The 23,499-nt window shown below is 43.0% G+C and overlaps 1 protein-coding gene across 1 annotated transcript in view; it reads left to right on the top strand.

The window, feature by feature from the left end:
• HCRTR2 (hypocretin receptor 2) overlaps positions 1-23,499 on the top strand; it is a 213,912-nt gene that overhangs the window by 133,978 nt on the left and 56,435 nt on the right. Inside the window, exon 6 of the mRNA XM_075338451.1 lies at positions 9,907-10,028. Coding sequence (XP_075194566.1) covers positions 9,907-10,028 — 122 coding nt within the window. The remainder of the gene's footprint in view (positions 1-9,906; positions 10,029-23,499) is intronic.

Below are 23,499 nucleotides of genomic sequence, written 5' to 3'. Positions count from 1 at the left end.
AAGAACGCTACGTGTTTCGGAAAATGGCGCAAAACGTGCGCCACTTTTATTGGACAAACTTGTGAATTTTTTTTAACCCCTTAGATACAAGTAAACCTATACATGTTTGGTGTCTACAAACTCGCACCGACCTGAGGCATCACATAGATACCTCAGTTTTACCATATAGTGAACACAGTGAATAAAATATCCCAAAAACTATTGTACGATCACACTTTTTTTGCAATTTTTCCGCACTTGGAATTTTTTTGCCGTTTTCCAGTACACTATATGGTAAAAATTATGGTTTCATTTAAAAGTACAACTCGTGCCGCAAAAAACAAGCCCTCATATGGCAAGATTGATGGAAAAATAAAAATATTACGCCTCTCAGAAGAAGGGGAGCAAAAAACAAAAACGCAAAAACGGAAAGTGCCCGGGGGCTGAAGGGGTTAATTGTAACTTCATAATTTATTGCTGTGTTTATATTGGGATTGAAAATATTGTCAATATTCCTACAGAATAAAGTAATTGTATCTATAACAGGGCATAAGCCATCTGTTTTCAATTGAGTAAATCAATTCAGGTGCTTTAATGTAGTAATACTGTATAACTATTGATTTCTATTTCTTTCTATTTCATTTTCTCAAATGAAAAAGTATAAAAAAACAATATTTCTGGTGATTAGGTAGTTAAAGGGAACTTTTCATGTTTAAAAATGCTATTAACCTGCCTATATGAGGTAATGAAGTTTAATCCTCCAGGGAGCCTTCCAGTTTCAGTCATGGAGGCGGCGGCATGAGCTCAGTCAATGCTCTGTGTATGGCTAGCGGCGACTGTAACCACATCCCCCACACTGACACAGCTGATTTTAATAAGAGTGGTTGAAAGTCAGTGCGGTGATCGGCTACAGCCACCACTGTCCATACACATAGCAGTGACTGGGCCCGCGTCTCAGTGACTGAAACTGGAATGCTGCCGGAAGGGATGAAGTTCATTTCCTCCTAATAGCGAGGTTTAATGTGCAGGCACTAGGCTGGTTTGGAACGGTATGAAACTGCAGATTATCCCCATATCTGCAGGTTAGAAGCCCTTTTTCCTTTCATTTTATTGTAGGAAAAGTATATCATTCAATTTTGTTTTGTTTGGTTTTTTTTTGTTTTTTTTTACAAAATCTAGATATAAATGTCTGTATGTATTTTCTGTTTACTTTGAAATTTGAGTTCAGACTAGCTGACCCCTAGCTGACCTAGTCCGGCAATGATAATCAACTTAAGCTAAAACAAATATAACCAGTAAACACCACCACAGAGTGTAGCTGAAACCTTTGTGTTAACCCCTACAGCATGCAGTCTTCAGATTACAAAGCAAAAACCTAGTGATAGATTCCTTTGAAAGTATATTAGTTTGTCGCTTTAGCAATTTTTATCATATTTTGAGGGGTACAATTTTAAGAAATAAAATATATTTAAGCTTGTTCTATGAAAATAAAAGTGCAGTAATTTTACTTTATTTTTTCGTAATGAACTCTATTTTTGTTTTACTAGAGCAGTGTTCCTCAAAGTGTGACTATCCAGCTGTTACAAAACATCCTTATAAACTCTTATCTACAGTTAGGTCCAGAAATATTTGGACAGTGACACAAGTTTTGTTATTTTAGCTGTTTACAAAAACATGTTCAGAAATACAATTATATATATAATATGGGCTGAAAGTGCACACTCCCAGCTGCAATATGAGAGTTTTCACATCCAAATCGGAGAAAGGGTTTAGGAATCATAGCTCTGTAATGCATAGCCTCCTCTTTTTCAAGGGACCAAAAGTAATTGGACAAGGGACTCTAAGGGCTGCAATTAACTCTGAAGGCGTCTCCCTCGTTAACCTGTAATCAATGAAGTAGTTAAAAGGTCTGGGGTTGATTACAGGTGTGTGGTTTTGCATTTGGAAGCTGTTGCTGTGACCAGACAACATGCGGTCTAAGGAACTCTCAATTGAGGTGAAGCAGAACATCCTGAGGCTGAAAAAAAAGAAAAAATCCATCAGAGAGATAGCAGACATGCTTGGAGTAGCAAAATCAACAGTCGGGTACATTCTGAGAAAAAAGGAATTGACTGGTGAGCTTGGGAACTCAAAAAGGCCTGGGCGTCCACAGATGACAACAGTGGTGGATGATAGCCGCATACTTTCTTTGGTGAAGAAGAACCTGTTCACAACATCAACTGAAGTCCAGAACACTCTCAGTGAAGTAGGTGTATCTGTCTCTAAGTCAACAGTAAAGAGAAGACTCCATGAAAGTAAATACAAAGGGTTCACATCTAGATGCAAACCATTCATCAATTCCAAAAATAGACAGGCCAGAGTTAAATTTGCTGAAAAACACCTCATGAAGCCAGCTCATTTCTGGAAAAGTATTCTATGGACAGATGAGACAAAGATCAACCTGTACCAGAATGATGAGAAGAAAAAAGTTTGGAGAAGAAAGGGAACGGCACATGATCCAAGGCACACCACATCCTCTGTAAAACATGGTGGAGGCAACGTGATGGCATGGGCATGCATGGCTTTCAATGGCACTGGGTCACTTGTGTTTATTGATGACATAACAGCAGACAAGAGTAGCCGGATGAATTCTGAAGTGCACCGGGATATACTTTCAGCCCAGATTCAGCCAAATGCCGCAAAGTTGATCGGACGGCGCTTCATAGTACAGATGGACAATGACCACAAGCATGCAGCCAAAGCTACCCAGGAGTTCATGAGTGCAAAAAAGTGGAACATTCTGCAATGGCCAAGTCAATCACCAGATCTTAACCCAATTGAGCATGCATTTCACTTGCTCAAATCCAGACTTAAGACGGAAAGACCCACAAACAAGCAAGACCTGAAGGCTGCGGCTGTAAAGGCCTGGCAAAGCATTAAGAATGAGGAAACCCAGCGTTTGGTGATTTCCATGGGTTCCAGACTTAAGGCAGTGATTGCTTCCAAAGGATTCGCAACAAAATATTGAAACTAAAATTTTTTTTTGGGTTTGGTTTATTTGTCCAATTACTTTTGACCTCCTAAAATGTGAAGTGTTTGTAAAGAAATGTGTACAATTCCTACAATTTTTCTATCAGATATTTTTGTTCAAACCTTCAAATTAAATGTTACAATCTGCACTTGAATTCTGTTGTAGAGGTTTCATTTCAAATCCAATATGGTGGCATGCAGAGCCCAACTCGCGAAAATTGTGTCACTGTCCAAATATTTCTGGACCTAACTGTATATATATAATTGCCTTATTCTGTCTGTCTGTCTGTCTGTCTGTCTTGCTCCAAAATTGTGTCCTTACGGTGACACAAAGCTGATTGGTCGCTGGGCTCGTCATGGCCCCGCCCCCCGCACGGATTGGCTGCTCGCCCAGGCTGCGCCCCCACACGGATTGGCCGGCCGCTCACCCAGGCTCCGCCCCCCCACAGATTGGCCTCTCGCCCCGGCACCGCACCCTGTAGGCATTGGCAACTCGGCCACGCCCCGCCCCCTCACGCAATGCACGCTAGCTCTGGCCCCGCCCCCCCCACGCATTCCCCGAACCGATACGGTCACGGAGCCACGACTAACAGGTGAGTACTGTACCCCCGGGAGCCCACATCAGCGTACGCCGCAAACCCAGCCGACACATACCCTCACATTGCTGGGGCTGGCCGGCGTATGCTGGTGTGGGCTCCCGTGCGAGCGGGGGACGGGATACGCTGGTAACCATGGTAGCATAGTTACCAGCGCATCAATGTTCTGCAGCGGTGGAACATACACACACGCACACACATAACAACACACACACACACATCAGATCACACTCACTCTCACACACACATCACACACACACATCACACACACATCACATCGCATCCACACACTCACAACATCCTGGGATATTGCTTACTTCTCGGCGCCGATACTGTGCTGTGAGCTTCCAGGACCTGCCGGAGGATCACATGGCCAGAAGCATGTGGTATCTCCGGATGTTGTGAGTGTGAGCGCGTATGTGCAATATCGTCAATGTGTGTGTGCGTGAGTGTTTGCGATCGTGTGTGTGCGTGCATTATGCGATCGGGTGTGTGTGAGTGTATGCGATCGGGTGTGTATGCGATCGGGTGTGTGTGAGTGTATGCGATCGGGTGTGTGTGTGTGAGTGTATGCGATCGGATCTTTGAGTGTCAGCAGAGGAGCACGGCGTGCTGGAGGAGGCTGGGAGGAGAGAGGCTGATCCTGGGAAAGGCTGGGAGGGGGAGGGGGGAGGCTGAGAGAAGAGAGGCTGATGCTGGGGGAGGCTGAGGCTGGGGTAGGCTAGGCTGATCCTGGGGAAGGCTGGGAGGGGGAGGCTGGGAGGGGGGAGGCTGAGAGAAGAGAGGCTGGGGGAGGCTGAGGCTGGGGTAGGCTGGAAGGAGAGAGGCTGATGCTGGGGACAGAAAAGGCTGATGCTGGGAGGAGAGAGGCTGATGATGGGAGGAGAGAGGCTGATGCTGCGGGCAGAGAGGCTGATGCTGCGGGCAGAGAGGCTGATGCTGGTGCAGCATGGGGGATGGAGCACGATGGGGGGTGCGCAGCATGGGGGATGGAGCACGATGCGGGGTGTGCAGCATGGGGGATGGAGCACGATGGGGGGTGCGCAGCATGGGGGATGGAGCACGATGGGGGGTGCGCAGCATGGGGGATGGAGCACGATGGGGGGTGCGCAGCATGGGGGATGGAGCACGATGGAGAGTGCGCAGCATGGGGGATGGACCACGTTTGGGAGTGCGCAGCATGGGGCATGGAGCACGTTTGGGAGTGCGCAGCATGGGGGATGGAACACATTTGGGAGTGCACAGCATGGCGGATGAACCACATTTGGGAGTGCGCAGCATGGCAGATGGAGCACGTTTGGGAGTGCGCAGCATGGCGGATGGACCACGTTTGGGAGTGCGCAGCATGGCGGATGGATCACGTTTGGGAGTGCGCAGCATGGCGGATGGATCACGTTTGGGAGTGCGCAGCATGGCGGATGGAGCACGTTTGGGAGTGCGCAGCATAGCGGATGGACCACGTTTGGGAGTGCGCAGCATGGCGGATGGAGCACGTTTGGGAGTGCGCAGCATGGCGGATGGAGCACGTTTGGGAGTGCGCAGCATGGCAGATGGACCATGTTTGGAAGTGCGCAGCAGGGCGAATGGAGCACGTTTGGGAGTGCGCAGCATGGCGGATGGAGCACGTTTGGGAGTGCGCAGCATGGCGGATGGAGCACAATGGGGGGTGCGCAGCATAGGGGATGGAGCACGATGGGGAGTGCACAGCATGGGGGATGGAGCACGATGGGGGGTGCACAGCATGGGGGATCGAGCACGATGGGAGGTGCACACCTCCCCCCAACACACACACACGCACTGCACAACACACCACACACACACACACTAGGAACCACAAACACCGCCCTACACAGACACCCACACACACAGACAACGCCGCACACACACAACACCCAACACACAAACACCGCGGCATACATAAATATACACACATACCGCACAACACACACATTGCACAAAACATACCTCCCCCCAAAACACACCACACACACACAAACCGCGCAACACACACACAACGCTCCACAAACAACGCAACACACGCAACACACATACAACACCGCTCTCACCTCCCGCCACACCCAGACAACACCCAGAACATGTACAGCCCCTACACAAACACTTGGCAACTACACACAACAACATCTAATATATATAACAAAAATTATACATTAACTACACAATAAATTCTAGAATACCCGATGCTTTAGAATCGGGCCACCTTCTAGTAAAGCCTTATAAATATCCTGCTCATAAAACTTTCACACCACTAATCAAAGCTAATTAAGGATTCACTTTCCAAGCTCAGTGTTTGTTTATTTAAATTCTTTTATTATGCCATCCCTCTGCTCTGTTTGTGCATATATTTGTGTTTCTTCAGATAGTTTGTCATACCATGCCTGATGAAGGGACCTGAGATGTCTCGAAAGCTTGCTTTGTAACATCACTTTATTTTATTTTGGTTGCCATTAAAAGGTATCACAAGATTATAATTTTGTTAGTCTCACTGAGAACATTCAATAATTTTTCAACTGGCTAACATGGTGCCAAAACCTTTTCACTTGTAACTAAAAACATCCTTAGTCATGGCATAATAGCCTGCAACTGTCAAAGAATGATGGCTGTTGTATTTTTACAAGTCAGGTAGCCTGTTCTAGAATATAAGCACACACATTCAAAATATCACTTCAATTAACATTAAAAAAACTACAAAGCTGTGAAGTCAAATAAAAAATTAAGTAGACCCACAAATATTAAAAAATAGCTGTAAAATAAATAGAGTTCAGTTAAAATTATCATTCAGCAGATTGACCATTAAATAGATCGAAAAGCGTGAAACAGTTGACAAAAATGCCAGGTACAATGAGACTAAAATTAGAAGTTCTGAGAAAATTCTTATATGCCAAATTACACATATTCTACTGGGAAACTTAGTTGAAAAGTTATTCTCCACAAATTGAATGTTCCCTATTTTGTTTTGGAGTCTGAAATCCCCAGAGTATAATAAATGTAATATGTAAAAAATATAAATAACCTAATACTCACCTTATCACTCACCTGTCCTGGCACTCCTACTGCCTCCAGTGCCTGCTGCCAGCTGGTCCTCAAGACTTCTTCTTTTAGCAATTGCATGCCTGTGTCATCACAATAGAGCAGTACTTCTAGCCATAATCAGGCATCAGAAGTCCCAGCGTTTCGTGATATCATGACATTAAGACATGCTGTCACCTGCAGGCCTGATCACGGCCAGAAGTCTAGAGTGAAGTAACAGCACAAGACTGTGGGAAGAAGAGGCTCGAAGGACTGGACAGTGAGCAGTGGACATTGGAGGTAGAGGTGGTGCCAGAACAGGTGAGAAGTGAAGTATGTATTAGGGTTATTTGAATTTTTTACTTTTTGCTACCCCTACACAGTGGAGCAACAATGGTGGCTGCAGCTGACTGATATTTTGCTGAATTTGGTCAGAGCAAATGAAAAAAATCTGTATTCTGGAGAATTAGTATTTTGCTAAAATTAAAGTAGAATTCAATTCCAATTTGATTAAATTTGCACAATTTATACCAAATGAATGATCACAGTTTCAAAATAACATACCGTATTTTTCGTTTTATAAAGGTGCACCAAATTATAAGATGCACCTCAAATTTAGATATAAAAAAGGTAAAAAAAATGGGGTCCATCTTATTCTCTGGTGCCACAGGAGGCAATGGCGGTGCTGGAGTAGAGTGATGCTGCAGGTGCTTCGGAGGAGGTTGTGCTGGCAGCGGTGGGGTATATGATGGTAGCGAGCGGTGGGGGCTGTGCTGGCAGTGGTCAGGCTATGCTGGCTGTGTGAAAGTGAGTGTCCCAGATGCTCTGTCAGCAGTGCAGGTTTCAAAGAAATGGCGCCTAGAGTTGGCGCATGCGCAGATTGAGCTCTCAGCTCAATGAAAAGCAGAGATCTCATCTGCGTATATGCTACCTCCAGGCACCAGTTTTCTTAAGTCTGCTGCTGGGAGATCAATTGGCACATGCTCAGATGACATCTTGAGCCGAGAGCTCCATCTGCGCATGCGCCGACTCTAGGTGCCATTATTTGAAGCCAGAGCATCTGGGACATCCACCGCACTGCCCTGCTCTACTCAGCCACCACAGCCAACCGCCCGCACATCCAGAAAGCCGCTGGTACAGACAACCGCCTGCACAGACAGCCCCCACTGCAGCCAGCACAGCCGCCAGTACAGCCCCCACCGCAGCCCACACCACAGCCAGCACAGCACACAGGATTTTAAGAAGCACCCCTCATTTTCCACCCAAATGTTTCCAAAAAATACGGTAATCTGAAAGCTAACATCATAACCAGACCAGACAGTTTCATAAAAGAAGCTATTCCTAAAAGCACAACATAAAAAAAACAGTCTGTAACCATTAAAATAAATTAAAGGCAAGAAAAAGCATTTAAGTGATCACTGAGAAAATTATATTATGGTAAATGTTTTTGGGCTGTTCTTTTGCAGTTTTACCTGGTATAGTGACATACTGAATTAAGAAAGTTTCATCCAAAGTCTATTTGCCTCTGGTAGAAGATATAAAAGTCAGCTAAAGATTCATACAAAAATGGCATCAGAAATTCATGTAAATAGGGTTTCAGTAACACAAAATAAAAAAAATAGTTATGGGGTCTAATCAGTTTTCAGATTTGAACTTAATTGAAAACCTGTAAGTAGTGCCAAACAAGGCTTGTCCTTAGATGAGGAAACCAAAATAAGCATCCCTCAATCATCCATAACATTAACAACAAGTTAAGTGTATAACAGCTTATGACTACCACATTTATAAAGAGCAGCAAGTAAAGTGACGAAAAGCTATTGTTTTAGAAGAGGAAGAAAGAACAAGCAAAAAGCTCTAAGTGACTTTCACAAGGGTTACATTTTGTTATATAGACTATTGGATCACAACATCTCTAAAATGACAGTTTTTTGGGGATGTTATTGGTATATGGTAAATTGTACCTATTAAAAGTAGTCTAAAAGCCGCTTTACATGCTGCGATATCTGTACCGATATCGCTAGCGTGGGTACCCGGCCCCATCTGTTGTGCGACACGGGCAAATCGCTGCCCGTGCCGCACAACATCGCCCAGACCCGTCACACTACTTACCTGCCCGGCGACGTCGCTGTGACCGGCGAACCGCCTCCTTTCTAAGGGGGTGGTTCGTTCAGCGTCACAGTGACGTCACAGCTGCGTCACTGAACCGCCGCCCAATTGAAGCGGAGGGGCGGAGATGAGCGGGACGTAACATCCCGCCTACCTCCTTCCTTCCGCATAGCGGCCGGGAGGCAGGTAAGGAGAGCTTCCTCATTCCTGCGGCGTCACACGGAGCGATGTGTGCTGCCGCAGGAATGAGGAACAACTTTGTTACTGCTGCAGTAACGATTTTTCAGAAAGGACCCCCATGTCACCGATGAGCGATTTTGCACGTTTTTACGACGATGCTCATAGGTGTCTCACGCAACGTCATCGCTAATGCGGCCGGATGTGCGTCACCAATTCCGTGACCCCAACGAGTTTGCATTAGCGATGTCGTAGCGTGTAAAGCCCCCTTTAGGAAGGATAACCAATAAGTCACCAACAAGGTTATGTGTAGTGTGAAAAACTAAGACCATCTGGTCTGATCTGAAAGCTCAAAAAAGCTATTGTCGCCACTGTATTTGAAAAAAATTAATGTTAGCTATAATAAAAAGTTTTCATAACCTGCAAAACAAAAAAAATGGATACTGTACTTACCTTTCTCGGGTTATAGACTCACTGGTGGACCCATACAAAGTGAATACAGAATATTTCAAACTCCAACCAGGGCGAGAAATTTAATTGAAAGAGAACCATCTCTTTAATCTGAAAGGGAATCTATCAGCAGGTTTTAGCTATGTAATCTGAAGACAGCATGCTGCAAGGGTTAAAACATAGAATTCAGGGATGCCTGCCTTGTCAAAATCCACTCTTATCATTGCTCAGACTACATTGTCTCGTGCAAGGAAATCCAGTAAACTCCCTCCTCGGATTGGCACCTCACTGCCAATGTACAATCTTTATAGAGCGGCTGGTGTGGGCGGGACAGCTATTTCAGCTCTTCTACATTGCTAAATCTAAAAATTCTAATTTTGCACGAACTGTTGACAACAGATAATTTAGTGATACATCATTGAATTCAGGATCTCTTTGCCTACATCATGTTGCTCTCTGATGAGGTAGCAAAAATCTGCTGACAGATTCCCTTTAATAAATTGTTCATTCCATCTTTTTGGGTCTAGTAATGTATGTTTTACTTTCTTCTTTTTAATTTTAGAGTTTTTGGAATGTTTGAGCAGACGAATGACAGGGAAACAGTCTATGCCTGGTTTACATTTTCTCACTGGCTGGTATATGCTAATAGTGCAGCTAATCCAATAATTTACAACTTTCTTAGTGGTAAGTTTTTCTGTTTTCTTGTTTCCTCTAAAAATAGCCCAAAATTATAATTAGAATGAAAAAAGTAAAAGGTTTCTAAATAAATAATTTTGAAAAGTAGACAACCACCTTAAAGTGTAAATAAAATAGAACATTTTTTTCACCTATTTAAAGCAGGATTTAAAAAAGCATTATAGCTTAACCAAAATGTCATGTTAAAAAAATAGTGCTAGAGCGTATAACTCGTAATATCGGATAGCACGTGCTGAAATGTTATACCATGGCGCAGTGCTGATCAGCGCTTTTTTTCTCATGCCAAGTCATCATGAGAAAGAAATTATAGCATTCTGTGATTGGCAGCGTGTATCAGACGGTGTACATCCATTCAAGTGCATGCAAAAAATTGGGCTTGCAGTCAGATCTACTTCAACACAGACAATGGAGAAGATGGAAAAACTAAAGTTACCATATTCTCCTCACATATGTTCCGATTCTCGCATGTGAGAAAATCCAGTCACAGTAAATGACACACTGCTCAAACTCTGTTCCAAGTTTAAGACGAGTGTCATTTGCATAATCCATCTGATTCTCTCGCATTGGAAAAGATACAACCATGTGAGCACAGTCTAAAGGCCGCTTTACACGCAATGACATATCTAACGATATGTCGTCGGGGTCACGGAATTCGTGACGGACATCCGGCATCGTTAGCGACATTGTTGCGTGTGACACCTACGAACGAGTGCTAACGATCAGAAATACTCACCTAATCGTTGATCGTTGACACATCGATCATTTTCAAAATATCGTTGCTCGTTCTGGATGCAGGTTGTTCGTCATTCCTGAGGCAGTACACATCGCTACGTGTGACACCCCGGGAAAGATGAACAACAGCCTTCCTGCGTCCTCCGGCAACAAGGTGGGCGTGACGTTAATGCGGCTGCTCTCCGCCCCTCTACTTCTATTGGTGGCCCGCTGTGTGACTTTGCTGTGATGCCGCACGAACCTCCCCCTTAAAAAGAGGTTGTTCACCGGCCATAGCGACGTCGGTAGGAAGGTAAGTACGTATGACGCTTCCTAGCGATATTGTTCACCAAGGGCAGCAATTTGCCCGTGACGCACAAATGACGGGGGCGGGTGCCATCGCTAGCAACATCGCTAGCAGCCTTTAGAGGGAAAATTCACTGAATAACCAGATTTTTTTTTGCATAAAATATATATCTCAAAAATTTTACTGCCTAATAGAGATAGCAAATAGTCAAATATTCGGGTTTAGATTATTCGTGCCAAATAATTTCTATTATTCGTGTATTCATACTAAGCAACAAACCCAATGTAAGTCAATGGGAAACTTGAATAATTTTCTGGAGGACTTTGGAAGTAGGTCTGGGAGTGCTATAAAAATTCTGCAATGGATGGAAGAGTGCTTAAACGGAATCTGAACAGCATGGAGAAGATGACTGGAAGCATTTCTGACTTACAGCTGGTTTCTGGGAATATTGTCAGCTCATTATGGAGGTTAAAGCAGAAGAATTATGTTTACAGTTTCCTGCACCTGTCATACTGCTCCCTTGTCCGATCATTAAAGCTTATGAATATGCACTGCTTCCCCCGCTCTCGGTCTGCAAGTATCTGTGATTGGTTGCAGTCTCCCCATCTCCGCCCACCCTCTATGCCAGAATCTGTGACTGGCTACCCTCACACTATATATGTGGGTCCTCGGAATAGAGTGTATAAATAATAAATAATTTGAAAAAATGATACAGGGTCCCCCAGCACAGATAACGCAGACATCTACATGCTGCAGCCCCCACGTGTGCATGTTATATTAGTTATGTATCAAAATACAAGGGATCTAATGCATTTTTTTATTTTTTATAATTAATTAATTAAATAAATAATACAAAAAATGTTAAAAGGTCCCCTCCAATTTTGATTCCCAGTCAAAATAAAGCAGACAGCTGGGGGCTGGTATTCTCAGGATAGGGAGTCCCATGGTTATTGGATCCTTCCAGGCCTAAAAATAGCAGCTACCATGAATTGTTTTGCTTGTATCAGATGTGCCAATTCCGGCACATTACCCAGCTCATCCCATTCACCCTGGTGAGGTGGCAATCAGGGTATTATAAGGGGTTAATGACAGCTGTGAATTGTCAAAAAATGACAGCTGTCATCAGGCCTAAGGTTAGTAAAGGGGAGGGGCCTATGAGACCCCCCCCATTACTAACCCTGTAACTCAAAATAAAGACACAAAAAACCCCCAAATCATTTCATCAATTTATTAACCACAAAACACCCCTACAGGTCTAATATGATGTACAGACATGATGTTGTATGACAATCCAGGCTCTGCTAGATCTAAGGTTGCAGTGCGTGGTGACATTAGAAAACATGACCCTCACTGCAATATCAGTGACACACTGATTTATATCTGCATCTCATGGCAAAAAATACACTGATACTGCATCAAAACTCATGCAGTGTTGGTGCATTTTTTTGCCAGAAGATGCAGATTTGGTGCAGAAATGTCTGTAATCAAATACTGAATGTGTACACATAGCCTAATTCGGTAATCCGGCATTGAGTTCAATGACTTCACCTAAAGTGAGGTCACTTAGTACAATGAGTTCATCTCAGTTCAGTTAACTTGAGGTCACAGCTGGAGTACTGGTTGAACCCCAGCTGTGACATCAGCTGAACTCAGTCACATCACCTCTTTCACAGCTGCTGTGTGTCTCTCACGCTGCAGTCAGCGGTCACCTTTTCTAATGTGATCATCCACTGCAACATCAGATGTAGCAGAGCTGGGATCTTCATGGGACGTCATGTCTGTGGATTACGTCATACCTGCAGGGGTGTTTTGGGATAAAAAAATTGGACAAATAGGGTGTTTTTTTTCTTTCTTAAATAAGGGATTTTTCTCTTTATTTGGAGTTTATTTCTTTTCACTTACAGGGTTAGTAATGGGGCTCTCATATATCCCTCCCCAATACTAACCTCAGGATTGATGACGGCTGTCATTTTTTGACAATTCACAGGTGTCATTAACCACTTATATTACCCCTATCACCACCACATCAATCGGGATAAGCCAAGTAAAGTGTTGGAATTGGTGCATTTAATGGTTGCAACAATTCTGGGGTGGCTACAGGCTGCTGTTTTTATTCTGAGAGGGACCAATTACCATGGAACTCCCCTGGCCTGAGAATACCAGCCCCCAGCTGTCCGCTTTATCTTGACTGGGTATCAAAAGTAGGGAAACCTCTCAACGTATTTTTTTGTTACTGTATTTATTTAGATAATTTAAAAAGAATGCCTGGATCCCTCGTATTTTGATTCACAGCCATTATAACATGCACAGCTGGTTGCTGCTGTAGCTGTCTGCATTATCTAAGCTGGGTATCAAAATACAGGGGGTTCTGCACCATTTATATCAATTATTTATTTTTACACTCTACTTCCCGGGGACCCACACAGCTAGTGTGAGGGCAAAATCATAGATGCTGGCACAGACGGTGGGCGGGGGGAAACAGGACTGCAACCAATCACAGACACTGTTCCTGAGGGTGGGGGAAGATGGGCATATTCATGTACTTTAACGATCGGACCAGGAAGCAGTGTGTCAGCCATGGGAAACTGTAAGCATATTTCTCCTGCTATAATGACTGATTGCATTTTCTTTTTTTTTTCTTCACTGCGCCTCCCAATCACAATAATGCCAGTAGCAAAGATGGCTCTGACATTACTTTGATTGCCAAGCAATCACTAAATGTTTAGTAGCTGAAAATCAGGCTCCAAACATGCGAGGAGGAGACTCAAAGCTCACTAGGCAAAAACCAAAATGCTTGTCGAGTAGCAGATATCACAAATACCTTAATATTTGTAATAGTAACGAATACACCTGCATATATTCTTTCATCCTGCTGCCTAACAAAATGTTGCATGGCTATTTTCATGTCTAGATTATAAGTGATAGTTGAAAAGCCATTACACATGCTATTATTAATCATTTTAATTTAAAATTCTGTTACTTCACACCACAAGAAGATGACTCTGGGTAGCCAGAACTAATTTTCAAAACTATAATTTTTGAAAAGTATAGCACATAATTGGAGTATGAACTAGATTTGATGACTAGGTTCTACAGATTTTATCACAATCTGAATTTGTTTGTAAGTCGGGACAGTTCTAGTAAAAAGACTAATATCTCATTGCTGACTCTGGCCACCCAGCTTTATACCCACCATTTGGTCTTCTCTTTCCACTGTGGTGCATTACATCTCTGGCCTCTTCGCTACAGGCCAAGACTTGTAGCTGTAGCCAAGCAATAGAGGTCACTGTGCGTTGTAAGTTAATCTCATGACCTCCAAGATCTGGATGCAGCACTCCTCATCCATAGTGAAGAGGCCAGAGATGCAGTGAGTAATGACAGAAATAAAAGGGCTGTTAGCAGTGGAGCAGCTGAAAAGGTTAGATTAATTGTTTTTTTGGGTTTTTTTTTTGCTTAAATACATCTCCCTACTAACCTTTCTGAATGTTTTACTGCCCACTGTCTGGTCCTTTTTTTTATTCTGTCCTGCGCCACATCTCTGGTCTCTTCATTATAGGCAAGGCTTTAGAGGTTATTGCACATCATAAGGTCACAGCACACGGCTTGACGTCACAACGTCACAAACTGCCAACATGCAGTTGTATCCAAGGCTGGATAGTCTATAGTTAAGAAGTAGCTGATGTGGTTCCCATCAATGGGAAACATGTCTGGATGGCAGGAAGTGAGCATCGGGGTGACTGGAGAGGTCAGCGATTAGGTGAGTATTGTATTTTTTTCAACATTTTACGTTCATAATTATGAGTTCTGCGCAAGTCAAATGTTCATGAGTATATACTTAAAGAAAAAATTGTGCCAACCTATTTTTTTTAAACTCTATGTACATTTTATTAATGACAAAAAGAAATCTATCTAACATTCACATTGAAAACTATACATTGATCTCCAATGACTCACTCTTTATGAATCCTTCAAATTTTGAATTCCAATTTATAATGTAAAAAAAAAAATATTTTTATTTTTTAAGAAAAATATGCATAGAACCAATTATAATTTTCTCTGTTTCTCTATTTTAAGTGTGCAGTGAGTGTGTATAATTATAAAGGCTTAAATATTAAATATTGCAATGTACATGGGAAATTTCTCTCATATATACAAATAAATATTCAACCAACTGACTTATAAAATAATAATTTTGTACAGAAATCCTAATTTAAAAATTAAGAATTCATAGAACATGCAAAAATACATTTTACACAATACATTACATTTATTTATGATTGTCAATGTCTTAAAATTGAGGAAATAAAATTGTGGTGTATTTATTTTTTCAGGCTTATTATTTAAATTTAATGCTAAAGGTACTCTTCTCAACATTAAAATTGCAACAATAAGAAGTAATTGAATTATGGAAATCACAGGATTGATAGATATGTTATTAATATGCAAATTATGAAAAAATGTAAACATTTTCAAATTATCTCAATTTATTCTGTATTGAGCATGAAAACCAAACATTAATACTTGCACCCACACGCCTTGCTATTCTAACAGTAAGGTTATTAATGGCTATCTGAGAAATGTTATGCCATGCATATCAGCACAAAAATCATCAACATCCGCTACTAATGTGACGCCCTGGCCTATCAGGTCGTCATAGGACATTGTGCAATCTGCCCTTCTGCTTAGTGTCCATCTCCTCCTTGGTTACGGGTCCCTGGCCTTTGGTGTTGCTAAAAACAAGCTAATCAAAACCCTAGAAACACTGCACCACACCCACCAGACACACCAATGGGTAGCCTGAAGGGAATAGGGCTGCCCACTTGGGGGGTTGGTTAGGGAGGGTCAGGAGTGTCAGGAGTAGTCAGTTGAGTGGTGACTCTTGAGAGGAGAGGTCACAAGTTAGTTGGAGGAGGTTAGGAGCTGGGCTCCTCAGTTACTAGGTGGCAGATGTTGGTCTGAGCCTGGTAGGAGCTGGAACCCCGGTCGCAGCGGATCGTGTCAAAGGGCATGGAACTGCCGAGCAGGGCAGCCGGTGGCCTTGAGCCATCTTCGGGCAGGGGCAAGGACACGGCGGGGTACGTGGATCCTAGGCCGGGAAGTAGCTTCAAGTGTCCTGGTAATTTACCCGACGAAGGCGAAGGCTTCACGATTCATCCTCCACCCACTCCAAAATCGGGGTACTAGCGCAACGAGGGGGATAGGACTTTCCCAATACATAGTGCAGAAAATCCCAAGTGTGAACCTTGAGAGCAAGCTCACTCCGTTAGCCATATGGGTGAGCGGGACCTGACAAGTTCTATACTACAGGGGCCAACCAGTAAAGAAAGTACCAAGGAAAAGGTCACAGGCTAACAAGCAACACCATCCGGCATGGGATCCCAGCGTACTCCCTCCCTGCTACAGCGGTGCTAAGAATTCCGGGTTACAAATTGTCGGTGTCAGCATTATTGGACTGAGTACGCAGTGTCTCTTTCCTCCCCAATGGTGCTCCCCATTCACCATCACCAAGCCCTACCCACAGAGGGGTTAAACACCTGGTTGTCATTCCATTGCCACCGGACGCTCACAACAGCAGCGGTGGTATTCCACCTTACCACACACCGTGGGTGGCGTCACAAACTCTAACCACAAAATCCCCTTTAAATACCCCCCTTTTATTTCGGGTGACCGCGCGACCCATCCCGGGTCCGGAGACCCCTCGAGACACCGCGGATCTGGATCCGAGCAGCAGCCCGGCTGCTGGCGCTGGGGCGGTACATCAACACCTTCCTTTGTAACTGCAATCCAATGAGATCCAAGATGTGCTTAATGGGAGAAAAGTCTAGATACATCGCAGGCCAGGAATATGAGTGCCACATGCTGAAATACATGCGCTTCAGACACTTGTGAGACATTACCATCTTACGGTTCTTTGATCCATTTTATACCACAAGAAAAATTGATTTTAAAATATAAAGCCTAAGGCATCAAACAGTGTCTCTACCAAGTCTCCACAACATATGGCACAAGGGCCACATGCGGCCCACCAAGGGGATTGATGCAACCCACAGAAACCATGGCTTGCTGACTGCCTTCATCCTATATTGAAATGTATTTGCATCTTTCAGATGCAAATATATTTGAATAGTGTAGCTTCGAGACTGGGCAGAGGAGAAATCATCAGCTACGCCCTGACGTGCAGCAGCATGATGAGGTCAGCATTCTACTAAACTCATCAGACTGCTGCTGCCAACGGGCTGCTGAGGGACTTGTAAGTGCTTGAGGAGGAGCCGGAAATTGGTGTTATTTTCCATGGAAGAATGGGTATATTATAGTGCTGTGGTGGTATTATGGAGCAGTGGGGAATAATTTGGAGCTATTTAAGACATTATAGAACTATGAGGGACATTATGTTGCTATAGAGGATATTATTGACCTATAGAAATCATTTGTAGAGCAGCGGGGGATATTATGCAGTTATAGGGGACATTTTGAAGCAAATGTGGAGTTCTGGGGGATATTATGGAGCTGTGGGGATATTTTGAAGCAATGGGGACATTGTTGAGCTGTGGGGGACATAAAGGAGTATTGCAGGATAATATGGAGCTGTGGGGAACATTATGAACAATGAAGGATATGATGAAGCTATTTGAGACATTATGGGGCATGTAGGAACATTATGGGACACTTAGGAGTAAATTGTGACAAGGGGCATAGTACAGAGTGAGGTGGGGGGACTTTATGCAGAAATTCAGTATGGGGGGATATTTTGTAGAAGGGCAATGTGAGGATGTATTTTGTATATGGTCAGTGTGAGGGGATATTATTGAGAAAGGCAGTGTGAGGCAACATTGTAGAGATTAACTTTGTTGGGGGAAATTATGGAAAAAGGTATTGTGTGGCAGATATACTATGGAAAGGAGAAGAGTGTGAGGGAGATATGGAGTGGGCTAATATTGGGGAGGCTATGGAGAGGGGCATTGTTTGGGGTATACTACAGAGAGTGGCAGTCTGCAATAGACACTACAGAGAGGGGCTGTATGGGGATATAATGAAGAGCGGCAGTTTTGAGAGAGGAAATAATAGAAAGGGGAAGTGTGGGACGGATATGATGTACAGGAACAGTGTGTGGGGTATGTTTTGTACAGAATGCACATTGAGGCGCAGCATGGGAGATATTTATGTGCTTTCGGTTGTTCTGGAACTGCATTAATGAATGGATAGTGGTTCTGGCACAGCATTCATGTACTGATATTGGCACTAGAACATCATAATTGTGCTGACAGTGGTTCTGATCTTGTATGCATGTAGCAATCCAAAACATGCACCATAGCTAAGCTTAAAAAATCCTGAAAATTTAAAAACTTGAGATTATGACTCAAAAAACTCAGTTAAACTTACCGTGAGTTCACACAGATTTTTTTATGGCGCAAAAACTCTCCAAATCTTCTTCAAATACTCAAAACTTGCTTTTGGTGATGTATTAATGTATACATGTACTGACAGTGGTTTCGGTGATATTTTGATTAGTGTTGAGTGGCGAGTTAAACATTTGTACTCGCTAAGCCGTTAGTGAGTACAGTCCGCTACTCGCATATTCATTACGAGTAGCGGGCGCAATGTAATTCAGTGGGAAATACTCGTTAAGTTGCGAGGAACCCAAAAAATTGTACTATTCGCTACTTGTACGAAAAGTACGGCTTTTGGATTACTCACTACTTAGCAAGTATTTCCCATTGATTTACATTGCGCCCGCTATTCGTAACGAATATGCATGTAGCGGATAGTACTCGCTAATACCTTAGCGAGTCCGAATGTTTAACTACTCGCTCAACACTAATTTTCATGTAAGTACCCCTTTAAAAATGTTGCAGCCCTTGGGATTGATGTTCAGTATTATGGACCAAAACATGTTTTGCACCCCTGCTCTATGCAATCCAACAAAAGGCATTTGCATGACATTGGGCTATGATCCAGATTTTCACCTTCAAGTATTCCACTGACTATCTTGATGCAAAGCAAGATGGAAATTGAGACTGCAATGGAGTGTCCCAGTAGCAGTTTTTCATCTCAACAATGCACGGTCGCATATTGCTAGAACCCTGCATGGGCTAAACGTTCTGTAGCTTCTACAGATTTGTCTTCCATTGAGCACACCTGGGACCTTCATTGGTGGGCAATTACAAAGGAAACTGCCAGCAACAAATCATGATTATTTACCTGACCAAATACACTCAAGGTGACAGAACATTTCTCATAAATCTGAAACTCATTCATAAAATGCCAAGGCATATAAGTGCAAGTTTTTCTGCACGCTGTACTCATACTCAATACTGAATAAATTGAGATGTTTGACAATGTTGTTTCCAGATTTTTATTATTTGAATATTATTATGTTTTAATACCGTTAATTTTATTATTGCACAACCTTTCCTTCTTGGTGCAGTAATGTCAATGTTGAGGTGTGTGTATATATCAAAAAGTGCAGCTTTCACTAAAAAAATTACATTATTTAAAAATCTACAAAAGCAATAACTTCCAGAATTGAACAAGGTTCACATGAACAATTCTTCAAGCCATCAAGTTCAAAATTATGTCAGCTTTTATGGTGTGACATATTATTATTGTTCTGTAGTTTAAAAAAACAAACCTTTTTTAGTCTCGACTTCCTTTACTTTCTTCTACTGTATATCAAATAAGCTTATATTATCTAAGAGACTTCAATATGCAAAGAAGAATAAACATTGAACAACCCGACGTTCAATGTTTAGGTTTTGAGCGACATGTATGCGATCAACGGTTATTTGTTCAATCACAATCGCACGTAGATTTCACACACTACAATATCACTAACGATGCCTGATGTGTGTCGCTTACGACGTGACCCCGCTGACACATCGTTATATATTGTAGCATGTAAAGCCCGCTTAAGGGAGAATAGAGGAGAGCTGACATGGTCAGAGAAAAGAGGAGAGCTAAGAACGTCAGGAAGAGAAAGGATGAGACAATCAAGGAGAGGAGAGGAACAGTGAGTGAGAGAACAGGAGAGAAAGCAAGAAGGGGGAGCGAGGGAGAGAGAAACTAGGTTTTTGCCATTCAAACAAGGAGTTTTTCATGAGCCTGGTAACTGCTGTTAGTGGCATCACCATTCATGAGAAATTCTGGCCTGCCACAACAAGTCTACTTTGGGGTTACTGATGGTCAACTGTATATATCAAATTTCTCATGAGTGATGATTTCACTAACAGCACCACCAGTGACCTATGGAGCTGCGTTCTACAAAAGTTGTCAGAACGCAGCTCCCAGCTCAATAGGATTTGATGTGCATTGTGGGATGTCGAAGCTTCCAGAATTTTTTTCATTAATAAATTGGTGAGCGAGGGCACGTGAGGGAGTGTTTATTCAAATATTTTTTTTCCCTGTGTGTTCTTTTTCTTAACTCTATGCTTGCCAGGTTAGTAATGGGGGTGTCTTATAGACACCTACCCATTACTAACCCCTGGGCTTAATGACAACTGTCAATTCACAGCTGACATCAACCCCAAAAGAATTACCTTGATTTCCACCACACTAGGGCAATTGGGATGAACCAGGCAATGTGCCAGATTTTGGGCATGTGATGGATGCGGGTTTCTATTTCCATGGTGGGAGGGGCCAAATAACCATGGTCCTTTCAACCCTGATAGTACCAGCTCCCTTGTGTCTGCTTTATCTTGGCTTGCTATCAAAATTAAGGAGGAGTCCACACTGTTATTTTAATTTAATTATTTATATAAGTTTTAAAAAACGGCATTGGGTCCCCTCTATTTTTGATAGCCAGCCAAGGTACAGTTGACAACTGAGGGTGGTAGCACGCAGCTGCTGCTTTACCCAAGCTGGTTATCAAAAATAAGCAGCAGCCCACATCTTTTTTTTCCCTTCTTTATTCCCTATCCACATTTGTTTGCAGGGCAATTGTCCCCTTTTTGCTTCCTTTTGCAGCCCCCTACAACCAATTTATAGCATTTAACAGCACACAAGTTAGGGTTTCCATTGACTTATATGGGATTCAGCAAACCAAATTTTTTTTTAAGTTTTGGTCCTAAATTCAGAATTTCCAGCACTCATGAGAATGTTGCTTCCAGAGTCACACGTAAATAGAGCTGCAATAATAACATACTTTCCCATTACTGCAAAATCAGGCTATGAGAGTAGTAGTGTCAGTGGCCACTAGAGAGAATAAATTAATTTGATGCAAATCAGATTCATGTTAAATTTGATGAAATTTGCAGGTCCAAGACAATACAAACAATCTGCAATTTGATTTGCTTGAAATGCCCACAAAAATAATGGAAACCATTGTACTATACATTCAATATAACTTTTAGATCAACCATGCAGGCCTCCCAATAATGTTTTTCAGACATCACATCAAATGGTATAGCACAATTAATCAGGGGGACTGTAATAATCTGTATAAAAGTTAAAGCAGGGATGTAGCTGCCATTTTAGGGTGATTAACGATAATAGGAACCATAGGTAGAGTTGAGCGCGGTTCGCGGTACGAGGTTCTCCAGTTCGCGGCTCGAGTGATTTTGGGGGCTGTTCTAGATCGAACTAGAACTCGAGCTTTTTGCTAAAGCTCGATAGTTCTAGATACGTTCGAGAATGGTTCTAGCAGCAAAAAGACCAGCTAATTACTAGCTGGCTTTCCGCTGTAATAGTGTAAGTCACTCTGTGACTCACACTATTATGAAATTTCAGTGTATAGTGTGCGGGAACAGCGCATTCATATTACTGCTGTATGGATAATCGCCATTTTTTTTTTTCCTTGTCCTCCTTCCCTAAGCGCGCGCGTGTAGTGGGGCGGGCCAGCATGTCAGCCAATCCCAGACACACACACAGCTAAGTGGACTTTTAGCCAGAGAAGCAAAGGCATGTGTGATAGGATGACCATGCCACATGTCCCTGCATTATAAAAACGGACATTTTCCTCCAGCACGCCATTATCTGCCTTCTGCATCCTTGGTGTCAGTCACCGCTGGCGCAGCACCTATCTCCGATACTGCTGTGTACGCTCTATACACAGCGCTGTACAGAATAGAGATAGCACTTTCTATCAGTCCTTTTAAGGGCTAATACCGGCAGGGTCAGAGCCATAGGTGACAGGTCCGCAAAAACAGAGTTTAACAGCTACACAAGATGACAGCGTCTGTGTAGCTAAGGTCAGGGATTTCCTCGCTGCATTTCCCCATTACGAGGGATAGAAAGGCAGGCTTCCTTTCCTCTACCCAGAGACCCACAACCCTGCCACTGTACCCTCCTGCCCTTTGCACACTCAAACTCATTGTTACTAAGCCATTATACTAGCAAACACTGAGTGAACTTAGTGGCATCCTAAATGTGGCTGTTGGACTTGTGTATTGTCCCACTAGTGCAAAGATATTTGCAGCACGTCTGCCTACATTGCACACTCAAACTCATTGTTACTAAGCCATTATACTAGAAAACACTGAGTGAACTTAGTGGCATCCTAAACGTAGCTGTTGGACATCTGTATTGTCCCACTAGTGCAAAGATATTTGCAGCACGTCTGCCTGCATTTCACACTCAAACTCATTGTTACTAAGCCATTATACTAAAAAACACTGAGTGAACTTAGTGGCATCCTAAACGTGGCTGATGGACTTCTGTATTGTCCCACTAGTGCAAAGATATTTGCAGCACGTCTGCCTGCATTGCACACTCAAACTCATTGTTACTAGGCCATTATACTGGCAAACACTGAGTGAACTTAGTGGCATCCTAAAAGTGGCTGTTGGACTTCTGTATTGTCCCACTAGTGCAAAGATATTTGCAGCACGTCTGCCTGCATTGCACACTCAAACTCATCGTTACTAAGCCACTATACTAGCAAACACTGAGTGAACTTAGTGGCATCCTAAACGTGGCTGTTGGACTTCTGTATTGTCCCACTAGTGCAAAGATATTTGCAGCACGTATGCCTGCATTGCACACTCAAACTCATTGTTACTAAGCCATTATACTAGCAAACACTGAGTGAACTTAGTGGCATCCTAAACGTGGCTGTTGGACTTCTGTATTGTCCCACTAGTGCAAAGATATTTGCAGCACGTCTGCCTGCATTGCACACTTAAACTCATTGTTACTAAGCCATTATACTAGCAAACACTGAGTGAACTTAGTGGCATCCTAAAAGTGGCTGTTGGCCTTCTGTATTGTCCCACTAGTGCAAAGATATTTGCAGCACGTCTGCCTGCATTGCACACTCAAACTCATTGTTACTAAGCCATTATAATAGCAAATACTGAGTGAACTTAGTGGCATCCTAAACGTGGCTGTTGGACTTCTGTATTAAATCACTAATGCAAAGATATTTGCAGCACGTCTGCCTGCATTGCACACTCAAACTCATTGTTACTAAGCCATTATACTAGCAAACACTGAGTGAACTTAGCGGCA

This window comes from Anomaloglossus baeobatrachus, chromosome 3 (genome assembly GCF_048569485.1).
Source record: "Anomaloglossus baeobatrachus isolate aAnoBae1 chromosome 3, aAnoBae1.hap1, whole genome shotgun sequence".
Lineage (NCBI taxonomy): Eukaryota > Metazoa > Chordata > Amphibia > Anura > Aromobatidae > Anomaloglossus > Anomaloglossus baeobatrachus.
This window is presented reverse-complemented; position numbering and strand designations above follow the sequence as displayed.